This window comes from Varroa jacobsoni, unplaced genomic scaffold (assembly GCF_002532875.2).
Source record: "Varroa jacobsoni isolate VJ856 unplaced genomic scaffold, vjacob_1.0 scaffold_688, whole genome shotgun sequence".
Taxonomy (NCBI): Eukaryota; Metazoa; Arthropoda; class Arachnida; order Mesostigmata; family Varroidae; genus Varroa; species Varroa jacobsoni.
In genome coordinates, this window is record NW_019213590.1 from 67,273 (window position 1) to 88,729 (window position 21,457).

The window sequence follows — 21,457 nt, forward strand, 5'->3', positions numbered from 1 at the left end:
AATCGGCCTCAGTCCCAGCCGTCGTCCAGATCAAAATGCGTCGAACCTGTCTACCGCTTAGATGAAGAAGATGCCCTATTTGGTCACTGAAAAGTAGAAAATGACCAGCCCGTCGCTTTCGTGTGGTTTGTCCGTCAGACATTCGCGTTATCGGCCATGCTGAATGCCGCTCTATTCCAGCCTGTCTAATGATTTATTGAGAGTTTTGCGGGACATGGCAGGGTTTGTGGTGGCAAGTAGGACGCCGACATGCTTCTATTAGTGGAGTGGCGGTTGTGCGGCATTTGAGTGAACTGGAAACAAGCACGGCTAGATACCGTTGTCCTGATGGAAGGCTTCGTGTTGTCACCAGATAGGCGGGGTAGTGCGAAACAGAAGTGCTTTTAAGGGGAAAAGGTTCTCTCGAAAAACGAAGCGGCAAATAGATTAAGGTATCACACCTATACAGAGGGGCAGAGATATGCAAACACATGCGTACACAGCTACTAGGAGTATCAGGCAAAGCTCGAGAGAAAAGCCAAATTGTTTCCTTACTTCTTCTTTTTTTTTTTTGTTTATGCAGGTTGAATTGAGAGCTCAGTGCTGCAGAAGTACAAGTAGCTACTTTGCCTAGCACTGCCCTGCTGTATTCTCTATTACCATTTCTGTTCACCTAAAGTAGAACACATGTAGAAGGTGGATTGTTTTTTAAGGGGTGTGGCAGTTGTGGAAACTCGAAATCTACTAAAGGAGCCTAGAAGTCGAGTGTTTGACTAGTAATATAATATTTTGCTCCCTAAAATGCTTGAATACAAGTATCGAACTGGCGAAGACTGTAGTTAAAACGGAGATTTGTTACCCTACTTGAGCTGTGGGATCATGGTAGGTTCGTCCTCCACACATGCGTCCTTAGTCCGACAGAAAGACATGTAATCGTATCAAATTGGGCACTTCCATTTGGGTCACCGATCGAACGAACGGGCAACTGCTCAACCCAGTTTGGCTTCGACAAGTGCCAGAGACAGAAAGTGACCTCTTCGCTTTTTCGAAAGGAGCCTGTCGATCAGTACACCGCGTGCCCATGCCAAATACCTCAAGTAAACTTCACAGCAAATGATAGCCAGCTAATAATAGGCGGTGTTTCGCTTTCGGTTTGTTTTGGACCGGACTGAGGACAGAGAGACGGTTCGTCTCTGCCGCTCTGACGAGAGGCTGCAACCACGTACACTAATGCATTTGTGCTACATAATAACGTGCCGTAAATGGAAACGTTGCTACATTCCCATAATATTAAAGGCCTATGTTCTTGTGTGCAAATTGCGATATACGATTGCATGCTATGGATGGCTAAACATAGAGAAACCGTAACAACAGTGCCGAGGCGCCACGTTAGCGTCTAATTATGCCCTCCAGTCTCACTCAGGGTGCTTTTTTGATTTCAAGCCTGCAACTCCTTTATATTGTTATTAGTTGTTTTTGTGTACATGAGGAACATGATACAGTAACAACTACCTTCATCTCACGGCATGCTTCGCTCCTGTTAAACGTCCAATGTAAATACTTTTTGGAATCTCAAATTCGGTTTTCCTTTAAAGACTGTCACAGAAGCGTGGTTGTTATTCGTTTTTACGGTATAAACATTTTATGGCTTTCAAAAAATTCAACGGCAATTAATAAAAATAGAGCGTCAAAGGGCAAGGAGTCGTGTTTATATTTAATACGATGAAAACCATCGGGTTATTCAGGCCACCGAAAAATTACTACAGACGGCGCCTTGATTACGTCCCGTACACGTCGTAGTGTCTGCCCTAATGCTGCTGTTATAGGAACGGGTTTTGCCATTGCTAACCCACTTTCTTCATCAAGCGACGAAAATTATTCACAGTAGGGGAGCGAGGGTCCGTACGTCATGAAAATAGGCACTAGTGTACAGGTAGTAGTTTTCCTGTATAAATAATACTAGAGGAATTCTGACAAAAAATAAAACAAAGAAAAGCTGAGTAGGTGGGAAAACGTAACTAGGTTTTCCCTTCTCCATTGGTTTCAGCCTCATCTTTGTATTAGCATTTCGCATACGTACCATTATGATGTAATATTAAGAAAACTTGGTTAATGATGCCGCGCGTCAATCATCAAGTCGATCATGACTCACTCGGCAGTGAAACCTACCGCTTTTTTCGATTCGGTGAGATCGAGTTCGTCAACGATTTCAGCGAACTTGGCATTAAGTTCGGCTTCATCGGTCGGCATTGGCGGCAGCTGATAGCCGCCTAAACCTCCAACAAGCAGAGATGAGGGCGGAAGAGTGACAACCCCTAGACCACCCGGGCCGGGGGTTCCGCCGCCTCCAGCGCCCACACCGGGACATCCGCCATTTGCATCGACTACCTGTAACGACATGGATTACAACATTACTAAGAATAGCAGGTATCTTAAATAGATACAACTACCTATAGTAGTGATTTACATTTTCTGACTGTTGATATCCAGTGCGTATGACATATAGTGATTTTTTTCATTTTACCTGCGAGTATCGGTTTGTTAATGAAAGCGTTCCCTGGGGGTAAATTATGGTATTGTAGATCGGTGTGATTGTGAAGCTTCAAGTTATCATAAAGTTCGTTTGAAATCATTTTGACAGTTTGCAGCTTGTTGACGGGGGAGTCGAATTTAAGGAAAAACAAAAAAAAATTCCTGAGTTTGAGAGAAACGCGAAATAGATGAACATTTAAAGCTGTCGTACGAAACAGTATCAATGTTTACGTTGTTTCCTGCATAATTTCCTCTAACAAATCTTAAACACCACTAGCAATCAACCGTTTAGTTGAAGCCTGATACTGTAATGGTTCAACTGTCATTGTCAAGCGAAACTATTATACTATCGCCCGTAAGCACACAGCGTGAGCTTAAAAGCTTCGCTTTAATTACAGATCACAAACTATTAGTTATCTTAGATAGTCGTTGATATTGTTTTGTGCCTATAGAGCATTGCGTAGTACAATATTGCATCTGTGATCGATAATACTAAATGTACAAATTGTTTTTTGTCGATGTTTGAAAAACGTCATATATATAATTATATGATGGGTTGATTCGTGATAATCTTCCTGTTGCTGTCTGTTGGATAGGTGATATTTGCAACTTTTCTCAGAAACACATTTCTAGCTAGCTACAGGCGATTTGGGTTATTACAAAGAAGAGCGAATAATAAGCGAAACTGTATGACCCAACTATAGTTTCTTTCTACGTTGAAAGTACATAAAATGAACGTTGCCCACGAAAGCAGGGGGTCAACGTTCCGTAACTCATCTGTCGCCGACACTAGCGCCGTTACCTTGTTATACATTATAGTACCGCGTAGACAAAGATATGTTACTGTAAGTCATTATATTCCCTAGCAGTCGTCTAAATTCGACTGTTTGACATTTTTCTCTTATGCTTGATATCGTAATTGAATTGATCGAATAGGGAAAGTTCGATCCACTCACTCTGTTCTACGACAGGTATATATATAGGGTGTTCCAAAAATCAGTACACACTTGAAATTATTATAACTAACGTATTTTTAACTAACGTGATAAACGTATTTTTACGTTTATCACATAGACGTCCCGTGATAGACATGATAACACCTGCGACAATCATGATAATACCAAAGCAACTAGTGTTGGTAAAGCAACAATGCTCTGTAGACTGGAGCCCACACAGAGATAAATACATTTATTGATACAGTTGGATGATAACGTCGTGAAGTTCCCGTTTAAAAAAAAAACAAAAAAAAATCTAGCACTGAATCGAAACGGAACATATATATAACATAATATTTCATGATAATAGGTTGAACGATGACCTCTGCGTGCTGCAACGTAAATTATGGGCTGGACGTTCACCAAGAACAAACGTCCCCAACGCATCAACGCTTCGACGAGAGATCTCTTTTTTGCTTCCGAACGAAGGGTGCTGCCCCGCTGATAAATATTTTCCGACAGAGCTATTCCCGTCTTCATTTTATTGATTCCGCATAAAACATACGGCCGATGAGTCCATTTGAAACTCTCTGCGGAGTGACGAAGCCGTTATGAAAATGTACTCACGTTTTCAAGATGTTGGTGTGAAACTTCTGAGATCGAACTCAGATAAATGGAACTCGGAGAGCGACAAAGAAAAAGAGTTAGTGCTCGAAAGGTCTTCTGAAAGAATTACATATATAGATATTGCTGATGGCTGGGGTGATTCGCAGATAGCTAAGCTAGACTGCATTTCCGATAAAGAATTTTGTCCTCTTTGTAGTAATTAACTTAAACAACAAAAAATATAATATCTTAATATAGCAAACTTTTCGACATAGTACTCGACGAGATGATAATTCTTCGCATATTTACAAATGGGGACAACAATCATCCAATGTCCGCCATCTTCTACTGGCCAAAAACGTATCATAAGTGGCCACTATAATCCGTTCCTGTACCTCATGTACATCTTCTATATACACAACAGCTCTCGTTGAGCTCAAAAAAAAGACCAAGAATAGTATTGCCAGTCTTTCATATATTAATTAAGTTAGTTAACGGTTTGGTCACTATTGTCGTACTGATTTAGCAGTTTGATTGAATCAAACAGTGAAATAGCCCGTGTCTATTCTGAAGAAGTCACAAATCATTCGCTACTAGAGGTAATGTCATCATCAATAGCAAAAGGAATGGATATTCGAGTGCACCCTGATTTCAAGGAACCTCAAACCAAAACAGTGTCATACTTTACTTCATGAAACTATTTGAGAGGAAATTATATATATATATACACTCCACGATCGTTCGGTAAGATACTTCAAGTGGCTACTAGAATCGTTCTCTTAGTTTTTTTTTTTCAAGAAGCTTGCACGACAAACAACGTACAACTAGGTATGCCTAAATTTTTTTTGCCGGTTGCATAACTATTTGTAGACAAATATATTATTAGCTCTGCATCAGCGCGATTTAGTCTATTTATACGCACTTTTTCTCTCATGTTTCTAGAGATCCTCTACCTATATCCTTCATTTTTCATACTAGAAAACATGTCCCGACTACGTTTATTACCAAATTTCCCTTAGACATTCATCAGCGGTCCACTAGAAAAACTTCATATACCGCGAACAGACAAAAATCTAGTTTCCTTGAAGGGAGTAGCTGTACATTTCTTATATCAAATGCAATATAACTAAAAATTAGATATTCTAAATACAACTAGTAGTTCGCTAAAAAAAAAATAACCACTATAAAACACCATGAAAGCTATAGAAATAGCAATGCATTTATCTTCAGTATCACAGACACCCAAGACTGGGGGTTTCAAACCCAGACATTGTCGCAGCAATGCAGCCAGAACACTATATCGACCTATTATATACCATGTCGGCCTATTATAACCGTGCCGATACTTAAGGTGGTGTTTTTGCTTAGATTTGAACCACGTCGTTGTTTTGATTCCCCTTACTGTGGTCAAGATCATACGCACTATGACATCTGAATTATAACTGCCCCATTGTAGCTTATATTTGATACTTTTACTATTTTTTTTCTGGGTATATTTTTATACCTAAACTGTTCCGCGAGAACCTTAACCGACGGAATAAAGTCGTGCTTTTCGTTACGCTAATCGCATTATAATAAAACATTCTGTTGTTCGTGGCCTCAAAAAAAGAAAAATGCTACTTGTATTTCTAAAAGCATCGTAAAAGTGTGATTCTGTCATTGCATATAGAACGTATCCTTAATAGGCATAATGTAAGAGTTTTATTTGTACCGTATCCGTGTGCGATTCGAGCTTGGTAAATCAAAACGATGATAGCTTTTGTGCCAGAAGCGAGAACATAAAAAAACAACATGAGGTCCATAACAAAACATGCAGGAGGTAACGGCGGGCTGTAAGTGGTTCATGCTGCACGTGTAACCCTCTCTTGCCCACCCTTTCTTGCTTTTCTGTACCCCTAACCAATCGCCCCTGCGTCGTCGGATCATCGCTCTAATGATAATAATAACAACAACAACACGTATGTGCATAGTATAAGATATAAGTGGTAGAAATTGACGGCACCCCCATTTAACTCACTCGCATCGTTGGTCTGCGTTGTCGGCGACTGTCTGTGAGCTTCGGTCATCATTCGTATATTCAAAGTCTAATACGGCCAACAGGGTTCGCGGTAGGAACGGCGCAACCGCTATATCTGTGATTGTGTTTAGACGCTCGTATTGGATCTGGAACTTCCGTGCAGGACTGCAATACACATCAACTAGAGCGTGGGCAATCGTATATAGAAAAGAATATAAATGGACAATGTCCTACTAAAATGACTAACACAAAGGTTGAATCTGGAATAATCTGCTAAATAACGTGGGCATTGCATGAATAGAGGATTTTTTCATTCCTGTATGTATACACACACACACATATATGCATATTTGATACACTTATAAGCAAACGGGCAGCTCATAAGTTACTTGGACAAGATAGCTAATATTTGTTTTATGTTTTCTTTTTTCTTGTGTTTTTTTTGTTTTTTTTTTTGTACCACACATGTGTGTACACCTATAAGGCTTTACTCCATTTAATATGCCTTTCCTTTGCGGAAATATTTCCAAAATCGTTTTTATTTATTGTCAGGAGTCACCTAACAAATTTAAAAAAAAAAGGCCGGATGATACAAATTTGTTAAAAAAAAAATCGACAGTTGTATATCTGTGGAGCAGTAAATACAGCGGGATCGAATTCTAATAGTAAGGCTAATGTCCTATTGGCCATGAGCATCTGTCGTAGAATTGTGGTAGCAGTGTTTTCTTTGGAAGCGTAGGAGCATCGAGTGACGCTCGATCATGGTGTTGCCCCTGGTAAATCATTTTCGCCTGTGACGAAACACGAAGTGTGCCGTAGTCGTCTTTCGTCACACAAATGGGAAGAGAAGGTGCACTATCTAACGAACTACTTGTCTTGTACTATCAAGATTGTTGTTTTGTTAACATTACTTAGTACATAGCCAGTAGCTCCCAGGCTCCCCTCAGAAGCAAATATCGCCTTTAAAAGCTTGAAAGGATAAAAGCATGACTCCGCATGTGGCCCTATTACTCACGCATGTTTAGTGGCTAGCGATTTAACCGGAAGGACTTGTCCGTAAGGAACTGAATAACAAGACTATCGTGCAGGCCGAGATAGATGTGTATGTTGACAAGCCATTATAGTAAAAGGGATTATCGGTAAATGTTAATAATATTTTTATTATTATAAAGATTAGGCGCCTTTATTATCTTAGGGGATGTTTAAGGCCCGCAATATTGCCTTAGCATGTTACGTTGGCCTGAAATATGAAATAAGTGTTGCTTCGGAATCATCATCAGATTTAATGAGGCACATCCGGCTAATCCTCGTGACCTATTGGATAAGGCGTCTAACCTCGTATCAGAAGACTGCAGACTGGACCACTGTCGAAGACGATAATATCTTTCAGACAATTTTTTCTCAAAAATTCTGCTAATTAACTTTTCTTTTTTTATATGTTTTTATATATTCTTTTGAATATTGAATTACGATATACCTTTTGCTGGTCACCTTAGCAGCTAAATAGTTGCTTTTCTTTGTTTCAAAGGTCCGCAAATCGGTTGCTTATTGATGTAGGACACACACTCAGATCAAAGAGAACAGGATATAATAGAGCTGTTTGCAAATTGATAACATTGCTGTTTTCCATTGGAAGGGTTTAGCTAGATTTTTTGCTGATATAGAGGCGGCCCAATAACAACAAAATAGCACAAGGTTCTATATATATACCTAATGTTTTCTCATTTTTATGAAGTTGTGCAGATCGGAGCAAAGGAGAACATATTTAGTGTTGCGGGGGCACGTGATGGTGGCGGCGACAATTGCTCGACATGGGTAGATCCCTAATAGGTAGCTAGGGCTTACAATAGCCATAAAACGGCCGAATGGCCTAGTGCTACTGGAATTGACCACTAGCCAAAACTATGAGTCCTATCCCTTAGCGATCGTTAACCAGGTGAATCCTCGGTAAAATGCCAATGTTACTGCGGCCGCTACCGCTTCGCTTGCCACCACAGCCGCCATCGTCAACTTTTCCTCTGTAAGTTAGCGTTGCCTAAGTGCGACGAGAGCCGTTCCTTACAAACTTCAACGCTGGTTTTCACCAGATTTCTGTTGCTTATTGCGAACGAACTTACCGTGCGTATACAGGCTGTGACATTATATAAAGAGCGATGAAGAGAAAGGAATAAGTAAGACGAGAAGGTTTAAAAAACCCGCTAAATGGCGCGTGTTGGGCTAGTGAGATAGGCAAATTCGTTTGGCAGACCTTGGAACGTCTATCTGTGCGTTTCGATTATCAGATTACACATAAATCGTACGATCGCCCATCTCTTACTCAATGCGTCTATATATACATATGTTATATGTATTTATGTGGGCGCGTTGCAATTATTAATGATCTTTTTTCCCTCTATATCTATATGAGTTGCGATGTAACGAGACTCATTCAGCGCACTGAGTCAGAGTCGTCTATCCGGAAAAGGTTAGGCGAAAGGAATGTTTAACTTTCGGTGATTTATTTGGCACAATTTGGCCACATCTTGACAAATGTGTATCTATCTGCACAGCTTCTTCATCTTCCGAAATTATGTATACTATCTCTAGAATCCTTGAATACTTGCTTTACTAATTTTCCATCGTAAAAAAAATTGAGTTTTTTTTTCAGGACAATTCGCTGCGCTAACAACAACCGTAGATTTCAACGAAAATTCTAAGCTTAGGTAAGTTTTGATAGAGCGGCTACTTTGATCTCGCTCGTTAATTAGAGTGATAAACAAGCTAACTTGTTAAACATAGTGCGGAACTATCGTCGACTATATTTCAAGGAACACATAGGGAACAATTTTTAGTATCGTGCCCACGTAATTATTTATTAGGAAGTTAAGATTGTTACAGGTGATCCTTGGCGATGGCAAATGAGAGTCGGCGCACTGTAGGGTCGTTCTCCACGCAACAGATTTCTTTACATATACTGCCTCTGCCATTGCTAACACACAAACCGGACCTAGTTAATGAGTACAAAAACTTCCTGGACAGCTCCGTGTTGCGCTGACGTTCCACGTTTGATTCCTAACATGCCATGCAGTGGTCGCTGCTTGTTCAACAGTTCTAAGCGTCATGGGACCACACTGCAGGACAAACTTTGTGAAAAGTAAAGGGTCACACTTTCTACATTGTGCTAGAAAAAGCGAGAAAACAGCCACAAGTTTTTTTTTTTTTTTATGTAACAATATTAGTTACCGGGTTCAATCAATTTAACACGCCCTATCCTTTTCAAGCAGCGCTGGGTGTAAATGGAAAGTACATCGATGCTCCATAGCGTCGATCGGAATGGTCCAGCTCTCCAAGTCAAAGCCGGTGTTCGCTTCCTTTAATTTAGATTGCCTTGCGAATTCCGAGTGGTGAAAGGGTTTAAACGCAAAACCGAACTGTTCCGGGGACTTGCGTGCCGCCTAATTTCTGTTCCCTGGGCAACGGGCGGCGTTTTCCACGATAACTTATTTGAGGGAGAAGCCCATCTCTATCAATATCATTGTTATATCAGTGATGCTCTGAATCACGTTCAGCGAATGAGAGGAGGATTAAGCGATGGAGTACCGGCCACTGGGTAGAGTCTGCTACCGTTACTTGGCTGGCCGCAAACCCGACTTCGTACGCCTCGTGTTGCACGGTCAGAACTAAGGCTCCAGACAACTACCAGAGTCGGGCTTAAGTGCCAATAGCTGTAGCATGATTCGATAAACTTGATATGAACAATTATATTACATACACCGGTGTAGCTATCTACATTGTACCTGCACGACTCCGCACTGCCACGTACTTTCTCTGTACAATCGAAATGTCAGCGGCGGCGGTGAATGCCAGTCCCATTTTATAAACTAAGCCTTATGTCACGCAATGGCCTTCGCTTCGTGAAACGTGATTCTATCTCTTATGTGCAAGTAAAACACTCCATCCACTCCAGAAGAAAGCTCGCCGAAAACTTTTGATGGCTTATGGCCAGCTCGGACTAAAGCTAATGCACTAGCGGTTCGGCCGAAGAAGGGAGAAACCAGCAGGGATGCCCAGGAGCTATTTTTCGCATTTTCATTTTTATGCCCAAAACTAACGCCAATATTTTTGCAATTCGTTCTATTTTTTTTTCCTTCTCGCTATTTCTCTTACACCTCGTGCTCATTTGTGATGATGTTTCGTTATTATTTTGTGGCCCTCACTGTTGTGTCATTTGAAATTTGACCAGCGAGGCTCTCTGCAAATCTTGCTACACTGCTTTTGCTGCTTGACACAGATCTCTACATACGTAACATGTGCGCAAACCTCTTCATCAGTCAGTGTTGCTTCTACGCTGCGAAACGTATTTATATGAATGGCGGCCATCCCATGCTGTCGGTCTTTCGTGATCATTTGATTAGGTTTATTCGATGGAAAGAGGTTCGTGTCCTATTTTGTCCACTCTCTTTCCCCGTTTCTCTCCATTCTGACACTGAGATATCACAGCCGATAGAAAGAGAGAACGTACAAACTTTTGCAGGATCCCACGTCATGCGAATAGAATTCCACAATAAGCTGCTTTTGAAAAGAGGAAGGGCGATGTTTTTTTCAAAGATGAGTTCTAGGCGTAGCTCTCCACCAGCAGGACAAAAGGAAAACGCGCATAAAACTTAAGAAAAAGAACCGCATTAACATGCCTTCGCCAAGTAATCTGTCCGCCGAAATCCAGTTGTCTGATCTGCAGTTGTTGTATGCGAGAAAATAATCGTCGCTTGATCGAATTAACACAGCGTAAAAGCTGGCATATTGACCTGGGGCGGCGAACGTCTGTGGGCGACGTTTAAAGTACAACTCAATCGTTCGCTTTACAGCTACGTGGACAAAAGCCAATACTTCGCCGGCAAAGAAATGGGCTTTCTGTTTTGAACCTTCAGTCGATGCTCTTTCTCAAGAAATGCGCCGCGCTTTAACAAAGGCAAGCGCATCTGAGCCTACTTTACTACGTTGACTGAATTTGTCGGTTCTTCCCCATAGAAAGCGTTTTGCGCCTACGAATAATCGCGCAGCACCGTCTAATAGTTTACTGCGGGGAAATCTCAGAACTTTATATTGGCAAAATCTTCAAGAGAATATATGTCACTGGGTAGCAGCAAAGAAAAAATAAATCTTTTATGCTTGCTAGAAGTAATGCACTTGAGCGTTGTCAAGCGATGCCTGAAGTATGAATCTTTTGGGCGGGGAGAGGCCTTGTAAATGTAGTGTCGTCGGTAGATGAATTTGGCCTGAACGAAGATGCTCTATTGGTCTGCGCTTACTTGTGATATAGTTGTTGTACATAGTAACATGTACGATGAAGTACCTTAACAAAATATTGTAAATTATAGGATATAGTGTTAAATGTTTGCTCCCCAATGAAATGTATACTGCTTCGTATACAAGTACTGTATGGAACGGCATAAAGGAAGCATTCCTACACGTACAAAATCTATAGAAGTACATACTGGAGATATCTGGCTACCTGCCGTATATGATAGAGCTTTCAACATGGGGATTAGGACGGTAGCTTTGGCTCGCATCGTCGTCGAATATACATGAATTGAATATACCCTTGGCTAGATACCATACCAAAAGATACGACAAAGCCGTATGCAGACACTTTAGAAAATGCAAGCAGCCACGAGCTTGCGAAATATTCTAAAATATTCTAAAAAAAAAAAAAAAAAAAGAAAAATAAATTAAGAATTCTAATAAGACGAGAACTTCCCTTGACGTTGTCTATCTCAGGCAGAGATGTCCAAATCTTGCTGGCCTTTAACCTTTATGACAAGCCTTGTGCCACGCACGAAACTTTGCCTTTCGTTGATTACCCTATCGCTATTTCGTTTTGTTGGATCAGTTTTGCGAACGAAGGCTCTGTCGGCCGGCTAGGGTAGATCACAGTCTTATAACCATTTCGTAGAGTATATATATATGTAGAGTGGCGCGAACAAAATCGTCGCTGGGTGCTGCTGAGTCGTTACGGTCTCCGCAAAAGACTACGATATACATACACTATTTGATATAAAAAAGGTAGGTAGCATTTGGCGTGCATTAAGCGGAATTGTTGATCTGTTCTGACGGAAGAATACGTCAGATGAAGCGCGTGCGATAGGATGCATAGGCAATAATAGTAATAACAATAGTATCGGTGTCGGAAACCTTATGGATAATCTATGTAATCCAGTCCAATCAAATAAAAAGGAATTAACCTCTGTAATGATCTGACGGAAACAGACAAGTAAATACAAAGATCAATGTGGCAAACGAACTAAACGCGCGCATCTGCATGTGTTCCTATTATTTTTTCCCTATTCAATTTAAAGTTATATAATCAATTACTTTGAGAGTTAGCGGCAAAAACCGGGCTTAACTCACTCATTCTTATATGAATATATATACAAATTCTAAGTTCTAAAATGAAAACCTACTACGAAAGGTCTTCTATTTAACTGACCCTAACTAACAATATGGCGTCATTCTGAAAAAAAAATCAAAATGATTTTTAGCTTTAATTGTGATTTTTCTACTTATTCAATGTAATTTGTACAGCAGGCCATAAAGCAACAAAGAGTAAGCATTTTTTATTATCTACGTAATAATCTAAATATGTGGTCAGAAAATTTATCGAAGCGTTTAAATAGTCCACTTAAAATAAATGGTGATGATTAAGGTAGCAAGCACTTACTGATCCACTCTATCAATCTTTGTACATGATTTTTACAATAATTCTTATTCAGAATGTATATGACACATAGTAGACAGAGAGATCGGCCGATATCCGCAAGCGTTTCTCGCAATTTATTCCCACTGTGACGGTACGCGTAGTTCACCATCTACACTGCATTCTATATATAGGCCAAGCTCTGCACATAAAGCCTATAATATTTCATTGTGCAGCTGGCTGAATAATAAGTAAATAACAAGCCGATTCCCACAGCATTCCAGCAGCACCGGAATTAGGAGTAGCATCGTATGTGTACGTACGTACGTACGTACGTACTTCGCGAGGTGCCAATGAGCGCTCATGAAATTTCATGCTCTACGGTCAGTGGGCATTCTTTGGCGAACCGTAGATAATGACTGGCTCAACAAGAAGATAGATTTGCACAACAGCGTCGTATTATTAATTGTTGCCCCACTTTTACTGTTCTGGTAAAATAAGGAGAAGGGGTAAAAATAGAGCATACCGTGAGGTCTTAGGAAAGGAAGTATGTCGATCACCACTTCGAAATTATTTTCAACAATACATCAGCTCGTGCACTTATTTCATACAATAAAAAAAGATATAAACAAGGGACTACTCATCCCGTCCTATTCTGCGCTGTCTCATAAAACTAGCATATTCCATATGACACAGTAATCTTTCTTTATGGATTCGATTCGGTTTTGCATTATATGAGACGCGCATATGTCAATGTGGGAAAAATTACACATATATATAAAGATTATTTAATTCCACTGGAGTAATATCTATGCGATGTACGCTTGCGTCGGGCACCGTATGGCAGGTGTCGTACGTTCTACTCAATCGTCATTATAGGACCTTGTCACTGGGGGAATTATTTGCAGAACGAAGCTTTATTCGTGTATATGCTAAGTAATTTAAGCGCGCGCACCGTTGCCCATTATATGAATGAACAAAGTGATTAGATCTTCACTTAGGTTATACGCACAAACAAACATATAGGCATCCTCTTCGTTGACCCCAGTCACTGCACTGGAAAAACTACGATTTTCTAGTAGCTTAATGTGGTAAGTTTGGTAGCAAAATTGTTAGGCGATTATGGGTCGATTTTGTCTGCGAGATCTATTTGTCTATCGAAGCATCTATAGGGAGAGTCTACGCGAGATTCCTACGCTGCCCTGTGTAACTGCGAAGCAGGCCATCGCTGTATCAGGACCTTCCAGTCAGGTGGTAAATTGGTTATTTCTTGTTTCCTGATTATAATATGATACGGTCCAGTTCTCCGCGTCATACACAGGTCCATCTTGATCGCGCTCTCATGGCGTATTATCGGCCAGCAAAGCGGAGGATAGCGACGTCGGAGCCGACCGAAGATGGCGCAATACGGAATGTCGTTCTCGTCGCCGACTAGAACGCGCAATAATGAATGGCACAGATACACAAGCCCCTACGTTTATGTTGACTGGCCAATAAAATGTCTAAGAAAATACGCTACGCACACGGCGACGCAATAGCTTCTATCTTGGTGTTGTGGTACACATCTAGTCGATGCGCCGTTTGGGATCTTGCTTTCTTACCTACGCTTACGTACCATCGAGTTGATTGTAGCAATGACATGGTAATATTGTCTATGTGTATTTTGTTGTTGACCTTTTACGCGGTTGTAACGTGCCAGTATTAATCATTTCCTTGTTACACGAACCCGGAACGACCTCGAAATGGCGTTAGTCGACACAGTGATAAAAAACTTTAGATAATCGAAAGGCAGAAATGAAAGTTAAAAAACGGAAAATTTGGTGATTTGCGCGCATTTTTCTTATATGCTCATTTTCTACCTGAAATTTAATGAGCCTATATGATTTCGTTTGAAGAACGTACAGGTTACTCTATCAGCGTCATGTACCAGTGATAGCTGTTTGGCGAAACTATAACCTAACCTAAGGTCTCCTTCAAAAAAAAAAAAAGGAAATTCCAAACATATCTAAGCCCTACAATTTATGCTCAAGACGCAAGTGTGCCGTGAACGTTCGATATTATTTGAAACAATCGCCAAAATACAAGTTATGGGCAGTTAAGGTAGTTTTGCAAATGTCTTCATTTCAGTAATCGTGACCCCAAGCCACGAATAAGCGGCTGGAAATACTGTGATAACCACTAGAATGGTAACCAAAACAGATATCTAGACATAACAAGCTTTCTTGTGCCATTCTTCGAGTGTATAACGGCAGATAACTGCGGTAGACAGACCAAAGGCTCGATAAATATGCGATTTGATCACAGAAAGGACACATATTTTTCGCTGTTATTAAGACCAACCGGTCCCTATTTTGGGGTCGATACGACGCCCACCATAGCTCCGCTAGTAGAAATTCGTTATGGAAGCTTGGTAGATTTCTGCTGGCATAAATTATAGCTGACAGCCCGTAAATCTTGCACATGTATGTTTCCTACTCACCCAACTTTGAGGCACATCTTCAGCCGACAACCTCAGCTAGGTTTGTACTCTCGGTTTTACGAAACAGGCCTGAGTAAAAATCTGGTGATGTAACGATATATTAACGTATCTAAAACTGTGAATGCATTGGAGCTAAATCGAGACACACTACATGCGAGTTCATGACAAATACCGTAAGGAGTAAAATGATGTACTTTCGCGTTTTACGTTCTTTTTTCCCTTATTTCCTTTCCCTTGCTCTATGGTCCCCTTCAAAAAGTCGGAGAGCAATGGTCGGAAAAAGCTAAGACGACAACGAAACGGATAGAGGGGAAGCTATTAACAGAGAATGCAAATTCTGTAACCATACTACTTTTGTCTGGACAAAAGATTTGCCTGCACATGCGAACAGATACGTCCAGTCGGCAACTTCACCTGCGTTCAATCTTTGCGCAAGTTCTCCATATTACCTGGTCGACTCATAGGTCCTTGTTGCTCTCATGCTTTTCTCCAGCTCTTTTTCGTTTCCGAAAAAAAAAAACTCTCGATTTCCTCAACGCATATTTTAGACCCACGACAGCAATAACGGCAAAACGCATGGGACGCCCGGCAGTACCATAGCGTTATCGCAGCAAACACCGAGAGAGTCAGGCAAGCCAGGCTGATCTGGCAAAAGTTGTAAAAAGGGCGCTACCATCGAGTGGAGCGTCCTTTTAAACGGCAGCGAACAGGAAGTTCGAGACTCGCTGGCGGTGCCAGTGACGATGGTTGTGCTGAAGGTAGAGCGAAATGCAAGGGTTAACGGGGATAAAATTTGCCACGAAACATGGAAAGCCCCGCGGACATCGTTGGAAGTCCTGTTGCCCCACGAGGTTAAAGGGCAGGTCTAGGAAGGACGTACCCCTTGATGTATCCAGACTTACTGAAATTGACATGACTTAGCGAGAGAAAAAGCAAGATAGCGTGAACGAATGAGTAACAGAGAGAGAGAGAGAGAAAAAGACAAGGAAAGGAATGGGCTCGTTGCCGACGAAATCTCGAATAGCAGCGGGGACATGATGGGTTTATCCCCCCCCCCACTAAGGACAGGCGCCGCAGGTCGCTTCCACGGTCGGCAATTTACCTTGTAGCTCCAGAAAAAGCGTCCACGAAAGTGCAAGACGACAATGGACGTTGTAGCTACATACACATATTTACATGCGTAGTAAATAGAAGAAGAGGACGACATAGAATTACTAGTAAGTTAGCTCTATGCAGATAAATGAGATCAACTTCGATATTAAATGAGAATCAAAAGAATTCCATGATGTCAGTGTTGATCGGTCATGTTATTCAAGGGTTGTAATTTGGTAGACCTGAGCACGAGAAGCGCATAACACTATTGTAATAAATATTCGGCAACGTGTTGAATACACCATATTTTAGCGATTTTTTTCGTTAGCTCGTAGGCACCCATATGGGTCTATCGATTTTCCTAATTCAAAATAACATAGTGTTTTCCCTGAAGTGCGCTAAAACGAATGGAAGCGACTGGCCGGCGAAGCATAAGATCAACAAACTAAAGGATCGGACTGATCTCGGGTTTATCGATGCATGACAAGCAAGAGGTTACTGTCGTCTTTTAGAAAACTTGCTTCTCTAACCCTTCTCCTTAAAGGCATACTTAAATTACAAAATTTTCCGCGACTACGTGTCTTGGGCTCCTTTGGCCTATGGATGCCCAGCTATGGCTGTACAATATGCATGAGTTGGCCGGACTGTGTTTATTGCTACAGGGTAGTGTTAGCGTAAGCTAAGTTAGTCCAGACAGGTTTTGGGGATATAGGCCGGGTTAGTTGGGACCCAAACCTTTAAATGAGAGACAATTCGTTCGATGAGCGAAAGTGCTAAGTGACGACCCATAGAATAGAGTGGCTTAAACCATGCATGTTGTCTGTTGCACAGTAGAATGAGTAGGCCAGTCTTATAACAAGATTACCCGAAGAAAACAAGCAAGCATTAGCTTATCTAGGAAGCTATCTGGGGCTGCCTAACACAAGCCAGATGGGGATTTTAGGCTGGTCTCATATCAGTATATACAACAAATCAAGCAGGATAAACAACAACAGAGCAGCTGCTCGAAGATCACATGTGAAGCGTAGTATCGCGGTAACGAAGATTCCGTGGTCGGAAAAGGTACGTTCGTTCATTCGTGACGATGCAGCCACTAACAAGCTTACGTGTGTCAAACGCGTACTATTGAACCTAGTAGAGGGTAGAAGAAAAAGAAGAAGAGATAGTAGTTACCTATCGTCCATCGCTGACTGGTTTCAGTCAAGAGGTGTAATGTTCTTTCGTTTTGGCATTGGTAAATAGACTAATATGGGGCGTATGTTGAATGAAGATGTACGCCAAACATGAGTTTATTGATAGTTGCCCAAAAAGAAAACTGCATCTTTCTAAATCCAATGTGCCTCTTTGCTGTATGTGGCTAGCAATTCCTTCATGTCAAGCATATCTATCATATGGTTTTCAAGCCCACTTTAACTGCTTAGGTATCCCATGGGAACATATATGGCTAAAAAGTATACGGCCCGATAATCAATTCAACAGCTTCAGACTCGCAAGGTTCAGGACTTCCTGGTAACGGGCGGTCGGCGAGTGAGCTAGCAATGGAAATCATTCTTAATATAGCGTTTATAGCGCTGGCTTAAAATGAAAAACGACATAACAGCAGAATACATAACAATTAAATAGTGTATGGTTTATACTTTTATAAGTCACACGCTGTGACTTTTTGGTCTTATGACACGAAAAAATATTTTGACGCATAAAATGGCAGATGTTGTTGATATGTTTAATTAGCATTCACACAAACATTTTATGTCTCAGGGGCATTGAGTCGTGAGGATCGGCCCATGAATGCAGACTTTGAAATGTGACAACCATTAATATAGCCTGGGGTGTAACATGTGTAATTGTTAGAACCTATAGATATGAATCGATGCGCTTGAATGAAGATAAGTTCACCCTATTTTTGATTGTCGATCTGAATACAGTAAAGTAGCAGTTACTGTTAATGCGTTACGTTAATTACGTTATGCATGGTCTACACTACGTTTCTGATGATTGGAGAAAACTTAAGTAACTAATTAGATTATCATATTCATCATAAACAACAGCTAAAGACAAACTTTCTCCCTTCCATGCCGGAAATCTGACATCTTCCAGAGTTAATATGGCTTGCCCGCTGCATAAAATTGCGGTATTTATGATCGAGCGTGCCTTACCTACTATTCAGTTTTCGCAATACAAATAGTAAGACAAGCTCCAGCAAACAGCAAAACGTATATATTAATGTTTCCTAAGGCCATAATCGCGAAAAACAATGACTTCAGACATAAATTGGTTGTTTTATGATATTTATGTAGTCTGTGCTTTTTCCGTTGGTCTTTCTCAAAATCGCTACTTGAACCGCGTCCAGCAAACAAGGATTGAATGTACTCTATTTTATTATGAGGTTGCCTAAACACCAGGGTCTATTTAGCTTCATAACGGATAAAATTATTTAAATATGGTAATATACACCCTGCAAGAATTTTTTCCGCCCCAACTATATTGCAATTCTAATCCTGTGGGTCTTGTCCGCCAGGACTTTCCTACAGCCACCTGCAGATGTATATAGTTTAGGGCTTATGGAAGGATCTCAAAAACGACTCAGCATCATACACAACCGGTGACATCTCTATTTCAATAAAGTATCACTAAGCAGGCATCTCTGATGTTCAATGAAAAAACTGTAGAAATCTTGTAAGAATTAGAAAATACATAGTTTAATTTAAGATAAGTCACTCTCAAAAAATGATCGATATATTTTGCTTTTTTTAGTACGTAAATGCTTGAAGTAAAAACCTCACACTTAGAAAAAAAAACACGCTAAAGAAATCAATATCATTCTGAGCTCTTGTGGTGTGGTAAAGTTCGCATCAGAGAGTAATGAGCTATAATGCAACAGCGAAGCACAGAACTCGTTTTTGAACTTTACTTTCGGCACTCAGCCCATTAGTCACTATTTCACGCAGCTGGTTCCCATCAAGGACTTAAACTCTGTCCATACCAAAATTATAAACGTAAGCCACCAATTGTCTTTAATTTCTTTTTATTTTTTTATTTATTTAATGCATTACCTACTGCGCCATTGTGGGGAGCGGTAGCGATGCTCAACTCTTGTGTGAGTCACTCGTTCAAAGCTGGACACCCGCACAAAGGATGGATTTTTACGGAAATGTTTCTACAGTGTCAAAAGAATGAGGCAAAGTTGGAAGGACAGATTTAGAAGATCATGTGGCCATAAGGTCAAGTATGTTCACAATATGATTTTTAAAGTAGGCTCTAAATAGGCTCCAGAGAAGACACCGTAAGGCACTTCAGGCCGAGGATCAAAAATAGCTTTTTTCTTTTAAAGTTGTTCTGGGACAATCTGTACCACACGCATCATTTTTAGCGGCGATGCATGTTAACGTTGGGGTGCTTTGTAGGGAGAGTAACCACTACGAAAAATTGGTCTGTTCTCGGTTATTTGTCTCTTTATCTCTAAAAGTAAATTTTAGATGCATACGATTTTCTACATATGAGTCCGTTTTTTGCCATAACCTTTAACAAAGTAAATGAAGCCTTGGCGTATAACGAAAAAACCGGCCGCATTTGGAAACCATAATACAATGAGCATTTTTCACGCTTAATATAATAAGTATGTTTAAACGTATACTCCGCTAGTTTATCGTGTCCGACAGATCTTAGTTCTTTAGCTTTTTTTTTCTACACTTAGTTATGCTGTAATTAACTCATTGCTAAATAGGTTTATGTAAATGTGTTTTTAATGCGATGCACGTTTTTAGGCAACATTCAGCACGACACGCGCTCAATATAAACTCCACTATCCTATTCTTCCTTATTAAGAATCAAAGGGCGTAGCCTATGAGACGGATGCCCCATTTGCGGCGATTTATACTGCTTATATCTGTATGAACATTATCCGATGAAGCAGGGCCCTCTTTAAGGGTTTCCTCCGCTTGTACTAGTCACTAGGGGCCGACGTTCGTCGGCGGACGCATCATTTGCTATCGAGAAAGGGCCACCGTTACCGTTTTATTCAGGGGAGAATCACCGCTCCTTTCACTGTCCATCTACTGCTCATTATGCTTCGGAGATTTAACGTGCTGACAGTGAATACGTAGCGCGCGGACGGCCAGGAGCTTCAACCGAGACTCTCGATCACAGATGCAGACGGGATGATGTGATATGCTCGCGCTAGTACGGAGTATCCTGCTAGCTGGACGCGTTACCGCTACGGCCCAAGAGATAGTAAAAATTTACACGATTACGGTGGTAATTGATTATTCGAGGCCGTGACTTACCCAGATTTCAGCGCATTTAGACAGAGAGAGCGACAGGAAGCCGCTCGGTGCTGACCACGTGTAGAATTAAACGTTCAGAGAGAACTAACGAAGTTGCCGAACCGACAAGGGAGTATCGCTTGTTTTTCTTCCCCGTCGAAGTTCCTACTCTCCACAACAGTTCGACAATTGCGGTACTGGGGGCGTTGGGGCGGTGGATCAACGAAGAGGCGGCTTTTTACCATAGAAAAGGAGCTAGCTAGCTCAGTCGATCGAGTCTCGAAAATGTTCAGCATTAGCTCTAATGACGTTCCGTTTTGTGAAAGGAACGAATGCACCAGATGTGGAGCAAACCTGTATATGTCTTAATCTTCGTAAGTGATCAAGTAAGTTGTAGCATATTCACTATAATTATAGTGAAACAACTAACTCGATTGCCTTAATAGAATATCGAAGTTTAGACACCGAAGATACCAAAAAAAAGCTGAATTTAGAGCGAAAAACGCCACTTTCCTGCGATATGTTTGTAACACTGACAACTCACTACTTCTTGTTTATGTGAATCTCTTGTTTGGATTCCCACAATGCTGGTTCCTTTTTTGCTGGTTACATAATGGCACGCATAATGACGGCTATGTGCCGAAAATAAGTACATTGCTAATAAAAACAAAGATACACTCCTCTACTATCTGTTTCGAGTGCCACTCCGAAAACGCACTGGATAATTGCGTCAAGCATGATCGATTCAGGGCCATAAAAACAAACACTCTTGAGGAGGTAGCTTAGCAGATTATATGAGACCTGGAAGATTCAAGGAAACGTAATTGCCGACGTAGAAGGTATGATAAAATAAGCGGCTTAGATTTAAGACAATACTGTGGA

General features: G+C 40.9%; 1 protein-coding gene across 3 annotated transcripts in view; it reads right to left on the reverse strand.

Annotated features, from left to right (window-relative positions):
- DAAM (disheveled-associated activator of morphogenesis-like protein) overlaps positions 1–21,457 on the reverse strand; it is a 113,541-nt gene that overhangs the window by 23,869 nt on the left and 68,215 nt on the right. For all 3 annotated transcript variants that reach the window (XM_022837049.2, XM_022837048.2, XM_022837047.2), the window contains one exon: positions 2,149–2,367. In XM_022837049.2, the coding sequence (XP_022692784.1) occupies positions 2,149–2,367 (219 nt within the window). The remainder of the gene's footprint in view (positions 1–2,148; positions 2,368–21,457) is intronic.